This window comes from Triturus cristatus, chromosome 2_2, assembly GCF_964204655.1.
Source record: "Triturus cristatus chromosome 2_2, aTriCri1.1, whole genome shotgun sequence".
NCBI classification, from domain to species: Eukaryota; Metazoa; Chordata; class Amphibia; order Caudata; family Salamandridae; genus Triturus; species Triturus cristatus.
The window spans coordinates 1,235,015,946-1,235,030,491 of NC_140582.1; the positions used below are offsets into that span (position 1 = coordinate 1,235,015,946).

General features: G+C 47.6%; 1 protein-coding gene across 2 annotated transcripts in view; it reads left to right on the forward strand.

The window, feature by feature from the left end:
• The window catches only part of LOC146863474 (fibroblast growth factor 18-like), a 238,997-nt gene that overhangs the window by 184,822 nt on the left and 39,629 nt on the right, over positions 1 to 14,546 (forward strand). For both annotated transcript variants that reach the window (XM_085643377.1, XM_085643378.1), the window contains exon 2: positions 1,196 to 1,226. In XM_085643377.1, the coding sequence (XP_085499503.1) occupies positions 1,196 to 1,226 (31 nt within the window). The remainder of the gene's footprint in view (positions 1 to 1,195; positions 1,227 to 14,546) is intronic.

The following is a 14,546-nucleotide window of genomic DNA, read 5'->3' on the forward strand; positions in this document are numbered from 1 at the left end:
GACCCCGTCCTGATAATGTTATGCTAACAGAAGTTTGTAAAGCGCTGTATTGTTAGTAGCAGGACCTCGCAGTGCTATGTGCTATAAAGGGACAACGGTGCTGATGTTCAAAGCTAAAACTATTTCAGATGTTTCTAAAATAAGGTTTATGTTGAAAAACTGTTGACTTATAGACAATATTGTGCAATGTATGCTGTGGGAGTGTGGTAAGACGTGTGACTTTGAAGGCTGCATGGCACGCGTGTGCATCTATCACATGTTTTAGAAGTCGGCTCGTGCGGGCACTCTCGGCGTCTGGGAGCTGGACTTGAACTCAAGTCGGATCTATGGCGGGGGAGGCAGGTCAGCTTGTTGTTATTGATTGTGTATTGACTGTGTGGCACTGTACTACACAAGACGTTGTCTTTTGCCACCTACATCCGTCGGAAGCGGGTACCTGGCACCCCGAGGGTGGCACCGGCTTTGATCAGCTCTAAAGAGAAGAGCGTCACTCGTGTGTCTGACCATGGTCAGAGGGCAGTGCGAGAAACTGTTGACATGGTTCATTCATACACAATAAATGATATAACATCTAACTTGAAATTGAACACCTTTGACTTGTCCCATCATACCATGGTAAATCCAGGTTCTACTACCGGGATACAGTTAACTTGGTGAAGCCATGCCTACTTCCTCCAGCCCAGAGCCCTACATCAAGTAGAGTTCAGGCAGCCCACACGTTGTATCATTTACTAGGCATACCCAGGCCTACTTCCTGCAGCCCCCCTCCCTCAGCCGTACGTTAAGTAGAGTTCAGTGCAGCCCGCACTTGGTACCATTTACTAGGCATAGCCAGGCCTACTTTCTGCTTCCTCAGCCCTGCATCCGGTAGAGTTCAGCGCAGGCCATATTGGGGAGAGGATGTGGTTTAACGGCTATGGCGGTCGATCCAAAATCTGGGGAACTGGGTTTGACTCTCAGCAATGACGCTCAAAATCGACGCTCAACATCCAGTGATTCTGGGCAAATCACTTAATTTCCTTGTGCCTAATAAAAATTTAAGTGTCCTTGTGTAACACAACTGGTGCTCATGTAAAGTGCTCTGTTACCTTCGGGTCAAGTTTGCGCGATATAAAACTCTGAAGAAAAAAAAAATACTGTTCCTGCCTCTTTTCACCTCATGGCCTCCGTTGATCGTTTCTTTCTTCTCTTCCAGATGCCTGCAGTTCCTGGTCCTTTACTTGCCGGTAAGTGGTAAGAGACAGATCTGCGTGAGCATCAATTGCTACTCAGGTGTGTCCACTTCCTCTTTGAGAATGTGAGAGTTCTCTTTCATGGCTGCTTCCTAAAGCTTGGGGTTGTTGTGGTGGTATTCCTACAGGTGACTTAGCTCCATGTAGACCTTTGGCCTCCGTCTGTAGTCTTGGTGTCTGGTGCCCAGACCTAGGGAGCAGCACATGGCTCTGCCATGACCCCTGTAGTGGTCCTCTGAAGAGTGGACAACCATGCCTGTTCTTTTATCATTCACAGTTATGGCGACCAGGAGGGTTGTAGCAGTTTCTGGTGACTGTTCACCTATTGTGGCTGTTTCTGGTGACTGTGCTACTGGACGCGGTATCAGTGTGTGCCCAGCGAGAATCCTACTTATTATCAAGAATGGTGCTAATATTAAAGGCAGGAAACTGCCGCTAAAGCGACGATAATGGGCTTGATAATATGCCCGTGTGAATTTCCATAGAAGCCCAGGTTCACACCAGAACATGGGCTTCTATTGGAATTCTCAAGGGCATATTATCAAGCCCATTATCGCCGCTTTAGCGGCAGTTTTCTGCCGCTAAAGCGGCGATAATTTTAACGCCGTTCTTGATAATATGCCCCTGAGTCGGGTTCTGTTGAGTTATGATGTGCTAGGGTTGTGTTCTGTTGAGTTGTGCCTAGTTATCCTGAGTTTGATTGTTTTTAGTTCTGTTGTGCTAATCTGTGATGTGTTGAGGTTATGTTGTGGATGGTTGTGTTGGGTTTGATTGTATTGGGTTGTGTTGAGTGGCGTTGTGCTAGGCAGAATTGTGTTTTTTCAGTTGGTTTAATTTGAGTTGTGTTCTCTTGTCTTGCACAGTTTTACGATGTGTTGTGATATGTTGAGGTTTGTTGTTAAGTTGAATTGTGCTGAGCTGCTAAGTGTCATGGTTTGTGCTACACTGAAGTTGTGCGTTGTTATATTTTATTGTAAGGCTCTTAATAGAGTGTGTTACGCAGCACACAGAGTCGTAATTGCTCATACCAGAGGGGGCGTTCCACCAGGTGTCCGTCCACTCCCCCGCCGGGCATTGTATCTGATTCCATTGACCGCAGCTCCCAAGACTCAGGGCCGTAGTTTCAGGGGACGTGTTTGGGGTGTTACACCCCCTAAACATGTATCCTGTAGTAAATAGTTGGCTACAAGTGCTTTTGGTCGGGTATTGTGAGGAATTTGTTGGATTTCACCTGGATTTTTACATGCCCACAGTGACAGAAACACACACTTTCTCTCGTTTGTTTGAAAGGCCTTTAAAAATGTTGATAAGTTTGCAGATGATTGTGTTTCCAGTACCTCTAACAATCCACACTCCTTTTCCATTCCACTGCCTCTTAAGCCCCCTCCTGTCCTGCTTCTCATATAATGTATTCTAAGACGATATGCCAGAGAGATTGGTGGCTATGCCCCTGCATGACTGCTTCTGCACATCCCTTGACATCACTCAATCAATCACTCAGGATTTATAAAGCGCTGCAAATCACCTGTGAGGGTCTCAAGGCGCTGTATACACATCACTTGCAGGGACTTGTAGGCTCAGTCAGCTGACATTGCACATCCGCACGGCGCCGGATGTGCGGAGTAAGCACTGTGCCGCGCCATGCGTCATTCCACTGGTGGGCATGACTCGGCATGGCACTCTGCATGGTGCCAATCCCATGAATATATGGCACCCCTCAAAATTTCCGCAAGCATTGAGGACTCGTCTGCAAGGCTAGCACTTGTTTTTAGTATCACAAGGTGTGTGGGGGGAGAACCTTCCAGGAGACAAAGAATTAAATACAGGTTGGAGAACCAGAAGACACTCAATAACACACATTAGCTCGCACCACAGGCGGGAGGTGGGCACAGAGCTTATGGAGGAATACCAGCCCGTGCCCAAGAATCCCACAGGTAGCAAGTGATAATCACAGAAGTTGTCATTACCATGACTGCTGCTGGTTATTATAACACGTGCTGCACTCAGCATCCTCCAAGCATCAAGGATGCTGTTTCCCGGGGCACAGCTCTGGGGTGGCAAGGCTCCTCTGGGCTCACGGTGCCCGCAACAAGGATGCTGTCTATCTGGGCACAGCTCAGTGGGGGGGGGGAGCAAGGCTACTCTGGGCTCACGGTGCCAGCATCAAGGATGCTGTCTGCCTTGGCACAGCTCAGAGGTGGCACGGTTCCTCTGGGTCATGGTGCCCATATCAAGGATCCTGTCTGCCTGGGCACAGCTCAGGGGTGGGCAGGCTCCTCTGGGCTCATGGTCCCCCGCATCAAGGATGCTCTCTGCCTTGGCACAGCTCAGGTGTGGGCAGGCCACTCTGAGCTCACAGTGGCAGCATCAAGGATGCTGTCTGCCTCGGAACAGCTCTGGTTGGCAAGGCTCCCCTAGGCTCATGGTGCCCGCATCAAGGATTCTGTCTGCCTGGGCACAGCTCAGAGGTGGCAAGGTTCCTCTGGGCTCACTGTGTCCACATAAAAAATTCTGTCTGCCTGGGCACAGTTCAGGAGTACCTCGGCTCCTCTGGGCTCATGTGTAAATATTAGGCACTGATACTGTTTCGCTGGTCTATAGTCTCACCAGTGGTGAAAAGAGATGATATGGGACAAGTTAAGAAAGGTACAGAAAGATCTTGTAGGACAAGAGAATCAAGAGAAAAACCACAAAGAATAGATAAAAAGAAATAAAATAAAAAGTCAGGGCCTCATTTACTCGTTTTTGACGCAGCGCTGCATGCAGGCACCATGGCGCAAGTGTGTCTGTGTTGTAGGAATGATTGCTTTTGTGCAGGAAGGGGTTTTCCTCCTTCTGTATGTGCAGCAGAATGCGGCAGAGGTAGAAAGAGGACACGATTTCTCATTGTTTCGCCTCCCCTGGGGAGGAGCAGGCTTTTTTTTTAATATTTCTTTTTATTGGCATTTTGAAAATAAAATATATAATCATAAACAAAACAACAAACCAGTCTACTAGCGATGCATGTCCGGGAGTACAATCTGCACATTCAGATCATTGCAAATGTTGTACATTATGCACCCATCCCCCTAACACTAAACAGAAAGATGTAAACGACAACCCCATTGCGATGCCAATCAAGGAAAAATCATATGAGGAACATGTTCACAAGTCCAGAGCCTCGTCTCGTATCACATGCACTGCAGACAGGTAAACTGTACAGAGAGACAGCGTCAACATTTCACACTAGCCCATCAGTTGACCCCGTGTATGTCGAGGTGTCCCCATCTGACCCCTGCTTCTCCCGGGCCCAAGTGATGAATGGTTCCCAAATGTCCCTAGGTCTTGAAGTGGGGGGGCATTAGTTCCCAGAAGGTGGTTAATTGGGAATGACCATACGTGACGTCCCTGATCCACTCCTTAATGGAAGGCATCCTCCTCCTCCCCCAGTGCACGGCAACCTGGCGCTTGGCAAACAGGAGAAGTAGTGCGTGTAGTTTGCGTACCTTAACTGGCGCGTCTTTGACACAGCTCAGCAAACCCAACAGAAGGGTGAGTGAAATAGATATACCAATGATCTGGTCGATCAGTGTGAAGATTGTGGACCAGAATGCCATTAGCTGTGGACAATCCCATGCCATGTGGGGAGGAGCAGGCTTTTGACGCATTCCCAGGTTTACAAGTCCTTGTATATCTGGGAATGCGCCAAAATTCATGGGTGCTGAGTGGGAACACCCACCGGAACGCCATAGACTGCCTCTTTGATGCAGAGTAAGGTAACGCAACAACTTCAGCTGCTTTGCCTCACTCCATGTGTACGAGGCCATGAAAAGCCACGCAAAGTGGCTTTGCTTGGCAGCATAGATCTGGGTCTGCACTCTCCGCTGCCGGTGCCAGTGACGCAACGACAGTACAATGGGCTTGTAATAATCCCCACAGTGTGATACGAAAGTGAGATAAGTGGACACGTGAGAAATAAGTCCGGCAAGTGAAGATAAAGAGATAGAAAGAGGAAATAAGGATTGAAAGAGGGACAGAGGGAGGTAGGGGGTTATTTACAAGAGGCCTGCGCTGCCGGAGCATCACTTTATTGATGCTCCAGTGGTGCAGGCCTCTCAATCATATCTATGAGACGACGCAAAACCACTCGGGGGAGCTTTGCAGGGCCTCATAGACATGAGCAGGGCAAGGCAGCGCAAAGTGCTGCGTTGTCTTACTCTGCATCGGGGGGCCCTCCATAGGCATTGCGATGGGTGTTGCTATGCAACACCCATGGATTTTGACGCATCCCCAGATTTACAAGATCATGTAAAGCTGGGGCGGCGCCAAAACCTTAAGCCTCCCCAGAGCAGGCGTAACGAGGAGAAATGTTTTCATTCCTCCTCGTTTTTTTTCCCTCTTTCCATGTGTGCTGCATTCTGCACACAGAGAACGAGGAAAAAGCCAACATGGATTGTGTCTGTTCAGGAAGGTGCACCTCCCTTCCTGCACAAAAACAATGCTGCCAACAACACAGACACCGTTGCACCATGGTGCCAGGGTGCCTGCATTGGCGCTAGACAGCAAATTGTGTTCCAGTGCAGGGAGAAAGGACAAGAATGCACCGTATCTTGTAAATATGGTGTAATCCTGCACTTTCGAATTGGCCTAGGGCAGCGCCACACAAAGACTTGCGGCACTGCCGTATGCCAATTCTTAGTAAATGAGGCCCTTAAGGCCTCATTTACTGCGCCCCTTGTGCCACCGGAGTATCACTTTTTTTGACGCTTCAATTGCGCACTGTGCTGGACTATATTTACAAGGCCACGCAAAGTCACTCTGTGTGGCTTTTCATGGCCTTGTAAATATGGTCTCTTTTCACGCAGTACTCTGCCTGAAAGGGGTGTTGCTGTGGGTGTTCCCATGCAACACTCATGGAACCTGACACATTCCCAGCTTTACAATGACTTGGACACCTGAGAATGAGTCAGAATCCTACACCTCCACAGGAGAGGCGTAGGGGAGGCACAACGAGGAGAAATACCTTTATTTCTCCTCCTTTTTCCCTCTTTCCATGTGTGTTGCATTCTGCAGCACACATAGAAAGATGAAAGCACCTTTCGTGATTGGTTATGTGCAGAAAGGTGTCTCTTCCTGCACAAAAACAATCCTGTCTGCAACGCAGACACGCTAGCACCATGGCGCAAGGGTGCCTGCGTTGGCGCATGGCAGCCCATTGTGCTCCAGCACAGGGGAGAAGGACAAGAATCACAGAGATACTGCGTATTCCTGCCTTTTTCATTTGACGTAAGGCAGTGCATCAAGATTCCTTGCGGCGCTACCCTGTGCCCAAACTTCCTATATGATGCCTTTAGACCCTTATTTATGAGTGCTTGCGCCGCTGTTGCATCACTTTTTTTAGGACGCTGCAGTGGCGTACACAATGCGCCACACTGCGCCCTATGTACAAAGTGATGCAGCTAGACAGATGCATGACTTTGTAAAGCCCTGCGCTGCATTATGCCTGTATCAGGTATAATGTATGCAGGGTGGGCGTTCCCACGAAAAAAAGCCTTGTAGGAAGGGGCACAGTGAAATCTATGAGATTTCACTGCGCCACTCCTATGACTAGACTGCGTCACAATCCTTATGCCTGCTTCATACAGGCATAAGGAGTGACACAGGGCCTTTCATATGGGACTCACCCATGTGTAATGGCACATTGCTGGAGTTGCGTCCATTTACCTACACACTCCAGCAATGCGTCATTACTGCGCCACCAGACACATCAGGATATCTGACGTTATCTGTGCTATCCTTGCGACATGGAGCGCCGTAGTGTAAATGCGGCGCTTCCATGGTGTCACAATGATTGTTCAACGAAATGTGTCCACTCGCTGTTTTTCCCCAGCGATGCAACACTTTTCGTAAATGTGGCCCTATATGTTTTAAGGGCTGAATTAACGAGGGGACCTGGGAATTAGGGATGGCGGCCGAGAGGAGGAGACTGCCTGCTCCAAAGGTTAGGCTGTGAGGATTCACGATTGAAAGAGAGAAGGGCGTTCATTCAGGGCCAAAGGGGGAGATTCTGAACTGAGGGAGGGAATTCTGGAATTAAGAATAGATCTGGAGGGTTCAGGACAGAAAGAGGGAAGACGGGTCTAGTAGGGGGATGAAGCAGGGAAGAGGAGTTGAAGTAAGGATAGTAACAATTCAGGACTGAAGAACGGTTAGAGGGAATTAAGGGTTAAAGAGGAGATTTCCTGGTGAAATTCTTGATCGAAAGAGAAAATTCAGGATTGAAGAAGAAATCGAAGGGATTATGGTGGAAAGAGGGAAGGAATAAACTCAGGAATAAAGAAGAGGTACAATCAATCAATCAATCAGGGATTTATAAAGCGCGCTACTCACCCAAGAGGGTCTCAAGGCGCTGCGGCTGAGGTCATTTAGGAATGGAATTTAGAACTGGTGGTGGGAGTTCTGGATTTAAGGAGGGAAATCTAGATTGAAGAAGAGATGGAGAGGATTCAGGAGGAAAGGAGGGAAGTAGGAAATGTATGATTAAATGAGGGAGTTCAAAATGGAAGATATGAATTCAAAGCCTTGTGTTACTGTCACAAAGCAAACACAAAGAGCTGATGGACGGAGCGCTGAAACGTTTCAGACACTCAGCCCCAGTCACAGATCTGGGTTGAATCCATCATCGTTCTTTACCTCACTTCGCCACCCCAGTTCAGACCCAGCTATATGCAAATCAGTCTTGACCCTGTGCCTCATGGGAACAGTCCAGCCCGCACTGCCAAGCCAGGTCTTCCCTGGACAGGAAATAAGCTTCCTGGGACCAGTTTTGGGGTAACATCCTCATCAGCCAGGATAGCTTGAATCCAGTGGTATGCCCAGACGTGGGTCCCTTGCTCACTTTGCCAACTTGCTTGAGGGAGCTCTTGCCTGCATTGAACCAGTGCCTTTCGTGCCCCAGCACTAGAGTAGGCCCCGATACTACCACTAACCGCTGGTGCTCTAGATGCCTCACAGGCAGTGCTTGAAATGGAAAAATAAAAGTGCAGGTACTCTATAACAGAGTACCTGCTTGTTTTGAAAAGTGCTGGTACTCTCCAATTAAAAGTGTTGCATTTCTCTTGAGAAGTGCCGGTACTCTCCCTCTCAAAATAAAAAAGTGCCGGTACTCCGTACCGGAGAGTTCCGACCCATTTAAAGCACTGCTCACAGGACAACACAGCTGGCCAGCAGATGTGACGACGGTCAACACCAATCCCACAGGAGCATTCTTTCACCTCCAAGACCAACTCTACCTCACGGAGGACAAACAGAGCCCTGATTCACAGTGTGAGTGAGTATTCTGGGCTGGCAATACCTCAGCAGGCAGTATAAGTAAGGACAGCAAGTATTGTGGGCAGGCAGAAACTCAGCACGCAGTATGAGGCAAACTACCAGACTGCCAATACAGCCCCAGGAAATGTAGCTCAGCCTCCAGCCTCCACCCTCAACCAAAGACCATAAATGGCGGACAAGCCATCAACCATTCCTAAAGTTTCAAAGGTTATGATAACTCACCAATCAATCAATCAATCAATCAATCAATCAATCAATCAATCAAACATTTGTAGAGCGTAAAAAATCACCGGTGAGGGTTTTGAGGCACTGGAGAACTTGGTTGCAGCTCGGTGGTTTACTCAGTCAAAGTGGCTTTACAACCTCAGGCTTTTCCAACAAACTGTATGGCTGGCTTTCATCTAGGAATGAATTCACACAATCATACAGTAGGAGTGATTGAACTGGTGACAACCAGAATCTGACACTTCCACCGATAAGTGAATGACACTGTCAAGCAGGGACTTAAAAAACGATTCAAGTCAAGTAGATTCTCATTGCCCAGTTGCTAAGTTCTAGAAATATCCTTGAAATATCCTAGAAGTATCCTTGGCACACTGGCACTGCAGGAGAACAGTCAAACCACTGATCTTCACCTGCTCTCCCTGCCACAATGTCACAACCTTGATCTACCTGAACAGGAGTGTCCTGTCATGGAAACGGCATTGGCTCAGCGACGGTGTCGCAGTGGTCCAGCAATGACTCACCTGCAACCCCATCACAGCCCACACACAATCCAGTGGTTGTGCATCAAAGAACCCTCTTTATGCGAGAGTTGGACTCACTGCTGCTCCACTAAAGGATGAGAGGTCTCAATGAGGCCCAGAGGAAGACTCAAGAAACTTGAAGTGTGTCGCCACGTTTCCAGACCTCTTGAACGGTGTCTTTGGAAGCCAAGCATCTCCACTAATACCACACATGTACCATGCTACCTAGAGTCTTCTTAGGTACGGATGTAGCTCCAGTCTCATTCATTGTCCAGTGCACAACTTGTGTCGGTGGACAATGACCCCAAACAGTCACATGCTACAGTGAGGTGGACTGACCTCAAACTCTCCCGGTAGTATCCTGCCATATATGCAGTAGCCCTTCTGTCGCTGTTGTCCATATTCTGGGAAGGTCCATGCTAGTCTGTGTGTCCTGAGTCACCAGACAGGGTGAGTGACCGCTCCTAGTTGAACGGGTCGCCTTCAGCCTCCACGGGTTCCCTGTGGGTGACCTTGGCGCAATCATAAACTCGTCCCTGTGTTCTCTTGGCGTTAAGTTCTCACCTGTTGAACTCTAGGAACTCATTGGTTTTAGGAGGAATGTAATGTCCATGAGGACAGGCTTGATGGGTGGTTGATCAAAAATTGGTTTCTGTTTAGCAGCCTCCCACCTGAGACTGCCTCTGCTTTAATGAAAGTCCATGGGGAAAATACAGTTTCCCTGAGTTATGTTTTCAAAATCTCCCTCTTTGTAATTTAAAAATGTTGGCATGTACGGTTCCTGTTTTGCCACTGTTACACGCCGCATTTACAGGTCTCTTGTCCCCCCCCCCCCCCCATCCCGTGAGTAAGTTGTATTTTATAACTGAGAGCGCTCTTTTGCTGTTCCATAGCATTTGCACAGCGTGCAGTGTGCCAACGGTCTGTATCAAAGACAGTACTAAGGGGCATATCAACAAGGGCTTTATCTCTGCTTTTTTAGCTTTAAAAGCCAAAAAAGCAGAGATAAAACTGGCACCCTATCAACAACAGGGTGCTAACACGCAAATTTGCATGTTAGCACCCTTTTACTCTACGCTTCCCCTTGCATCTCTAATGAGATGCAAAGGGGGCGTTCCAGAGTAAAATAATAGGAGAAATGTCACTAAGTGACATTTCTCCTATTATCAAGAATGTCGCTAACCCTGTTAGAGACAAAAAAAGCAGCGCTAACCGCGGTTAACGCTGCTTTTTTAGGTCTGCTAATTTTCAGACTTAGCCATGATATCCTATGGAAGGAGGATATCATGGCTAAGTTTGCCTGTCCCTATCAACAAGGTAACGTGTGATTATCGCTGGGTTTCCAGCGATAATCTCACGTTAGCCTGTTAGCGTGTAGATTTTTATCGCTATTGAGATAAGCGTTGCTAATAGCACGCTATCTCAGCGATAAAAATTCACGCTAGCCGGCGATAATTATCCTCACGCTAAGAGCGCTGAGCGATAATTATCGCCGGTTGTTGTTGATATGCCCCTTAGTTTGTGCCGGTGGTTGCAGGTGGTGGGCACCAGTGCATGCTTTGGGTGTCGGGAACTGTGCTTAATTTGAGCCAGTGGTTTCCAGTACTGGGTACCGGCACTTAATTGTGAAAAACAGCATTTATGACACTCTCCCACATGCTGGCGCTGTCTGTAATTTAGAGATGAGCAGAACAACAGTTGTTTATTAATTCAATCTACATTGAAAGAGACTAATACCTGCCGCCCAGTCATGCTTATAACTTTGGGGGCCTGGAACCGTCTGAATTGTCACATTTACAGGCGTGTCGCGGTTCGTAGTTGCATAGGCACTGTCGCTGGCAGCGCTGGTGGGGGCAATGTCTGGTTCAAGCTGCGGTGGCCGCATGGCAAGGGCCCTGGCTCTTATTGTATGACAAATTAAGCCCTGCTGGTGCTTCCTTTTCAACGTCGGACTCCCACAGCAGCGTCAGTGACAGGCTCCTACGGGAGTTTGGCTCCTGTGCTTACTTATTCGTCATATCATTTTTACATACGAAGCACTAATTCACCACTAAGCATTATTGGTTGGGTTCCGCAGTAGTGTGCTATTCAACGAAAAGCACTTCGACGCCTCGCCAGGGGTAGTAAGCGCTGTATAAAAGTAATTACAATACAATTCCAATACCCCGGTGGTCGGCCGACAGGATGGTTGAGGCTCGTCTGCCCCCAGGCTAGTCCTTCTTCTGTTTCCATTGAGCGAGCCTGTAGACGCCTTGGCATCCTGCCACCCCTGCCAGCGTCTCAACCATAGAATCACCGGAGTAAAGTAAACAGGAATCATCTCGCCACAGATAAGCTGCCACATTAAGCCTCGTGCCCATCGCTGCCTAAAGCGACCACTGCCAGGGCTGCTGTGGGCCTGGCCAGGCAGGCGCTGCACGAGGGCGGCATTCAAATGGCAAGAAATAATTCTGCAACAGTGGGGTTCACATAAATTAATCCCTGCACAAACTGCCTTTAGGGAGGGACTCTGAGAACAGTCTTCTGCAAACGAAGTTTTGCAACGTGCAAAGTTGTTAAACTTAAAAAAAATGACAGGTGAAATTAACATTTCATCAATCCCGAAAAGGTGGGTGATCGTAGACGGCGTGGGTCCAGTTATCCACGTGAGGGGCTCGCTTGTTACAGGGTTATCACGGGAGACGTGATCACGTGGCCGGACGTGCAAACACTGCCCCAGAGATCAGACTGTCTAGTGCCACAAAGCCCACAGTGGACAGGCAGTTTCCAGGTGTTTCCTGAGCCCCAGCCACGATGTGCCTGTCAAGTTTGGCTTCAGGACATTTCTTTCTGTGGCCTTTGACCCCACCAGGTCTGCCTCGTTGGTTCAGTTGTTTAAAGTGTCATTGGTTGATTAAGTGTGCAGACACTGAGCACAGCTTTCTGGGCGAGGCACAGTGGGGTCAAGGGACTGCAAGTATTCTGGGCTGGCTGTTACTCAGCAAGCAGGCAGTATGTGTAAGGATGGCAAAGTATTCTGAACAGGCTGTAACACAGCAGGTGACATATGTAAGGACAGCAAAGTATTCTGCGAAGGTGGTAACTCAGCGTGGAGTATGTGTAAGAACAGCAAAGTATTCTGCGAAGGACGTTACTCAGCGTGGGGTATGTGTAAGAACAGCAAACTATTCTGCGAAGGTGGTAACTCAGCTTTTAGTATGTGTAAGAACAGCAAAGTATTCTGCGAAGGTGGTAACTCAGCTCGTAGTATGTGTAAGAACAGCAAAGTATTCTGCGAAGGACGTAACTCAGCGTGGAGTATGTGTAAGAACAGCAAAGTATTCTGCGAAGGACGTAACTCAGCATGGAGTATGTGTAAGAACAGCAAAGTATTCTGCTAAGGACGTAACTCAGCGTGGAGTATGTGTAAGAACAGCAAAGTATTCTGCGAAGGACGTAACTCAGCGTGGAGTATGTGTAAGAACAGCAAAGTATTCTGCGAAGGACGTAACTCAGCGTGGAGTATGTGTAAGAACAGCAAAGTATTCTGCGAAGGACGTAACTCAGCGTGGAGTATGTGTAAGAACAGCAAAATATTCTGCGAAGGTGGTAACTCAGCTCGTAGTATGTGTAAGAACAGCAAAGTAATCTGCGAAGGACGTAACTCAGCGTGGAGTATGTGTAAGAACAGCAAAGTATTCTGCGAAGGACGTAACTCAGCGTGGAGTATGTGTAAGAACAGCAAAGTATTCTGCGAAGGACGTAACTCAGCGTGGAGTATGTGTAAGAACAGCAAAGTATTCTGCGAAGGACGTAACTCAGCATGGAGTATGTGTAAGAACAGCAAAGTATTCTGCGAAGGACGTAACTCAGCGTGGAGTATGTGTAAGAACAGCAAAGTATTCTGCGAAGGACGTAACTCAGCATGGAGTATGTGTAAGAACAGCAAAGTATTCTGCGAAGGACGTAACTCAGAGTGGAGTATGTGTAAGAACAGCAAAGTATTCTGCGAAGGACGTAACTCAGCATGGAGTATGTGTAAGAACAGCAAAGTATTCTGTGAAGGTGGTAACTCAGCTCGTAGTATGTGTAAGAACAGCAAAGTAATCTGCGAAAAACGTAACTCAGCGTGGAGTATGTGTAAGAACAGCAAAGTATTCTGCGAAGGTGGTAACTCAGCTTGTAGTATGTGTAAGAACAGCAAAGTATTCTGCGCAGGACGTAACTCAGCGTGGAGTATGTGCAAGAACAGCAAAGTATTCTGCGAAGGACGTAACTCAGCGTGGAGTATGTGTAAGGACAGCAAAGTATTCTGCGAAGGACGTAACTCAGCGTGGAGTATGTGTAAGAACAGCAAAGTATTCTGCGAAGGTGGTAACTCAGCTCGTAGTATGTGTAAGAACAGCAAAGTATTCTGCGAAGGACGTAACTCAGAGTGGAGTATGTGCAAGAACAGCAAAGTATTCTGCGAAGGACGTAACTCAGCATGGAGTATGTGTTAGAACAGCAAAGTATTCTGTGAAGGTGGTAACTCAGCGTGGAGTATGTGTAAGAACAGCAAAGTATTCTGCGAAGGACGTAACTCAGCGTTGAGTATGTGTAAGAACAGCAAAGTATTCTGTGAAGGTGGTAACTCAGCTCATAGTATGTGTAAGAACAGCAAAGTATTCTGCGAAGGACGTAACTCAGCGTTGCGTATGTGTAAGAACAGCAAAGTATTCTGTGAAGGTGGTAACTCAGCTCATAGTATGTGTAAGAACAGCAAAGTATTCTGCGAAGGTGGTAACTCAGCGTTTAATAGGTGTAAGAACAGCAAAGTAATCTGCGAAGATGGTAACTCAGCGTGGAGTATGTGTAAGAACAGCAAAGTATTCTGCGAAGGACGTAACTCAGCGTGGAGTATGTGTAAGAACAACAAAGTATTTTGCGAAGGTGGTAACTCAGCATGGAGTATGTGTAAGAACAGCAAAGTATTCTGCGAAGGTGGTAACTCAGCGTGGAGTATGTGTAAGAACAGCAAAGTATTCTGCGAAGGACGTAACTCAGCGTGGAGTATGTGTAAGAACAACAAAGTATTCTGCGAAGGTGGTAACTCAGCGTTTAATAGGTGTAAGAACAGCAAAGTAATCAGCGAAGATGGTAACTCAGCTTGTAGTATGTGTAAGAACAGCAAATTAATCTGCGAAGGTGATAACTCAGTGTGTAGTATGTGTAAGAACAGCAAAGTATTCTGCGAAGGTGATAACTCAGTGTGTAGTATGTGTAAGAACAGCAAAGT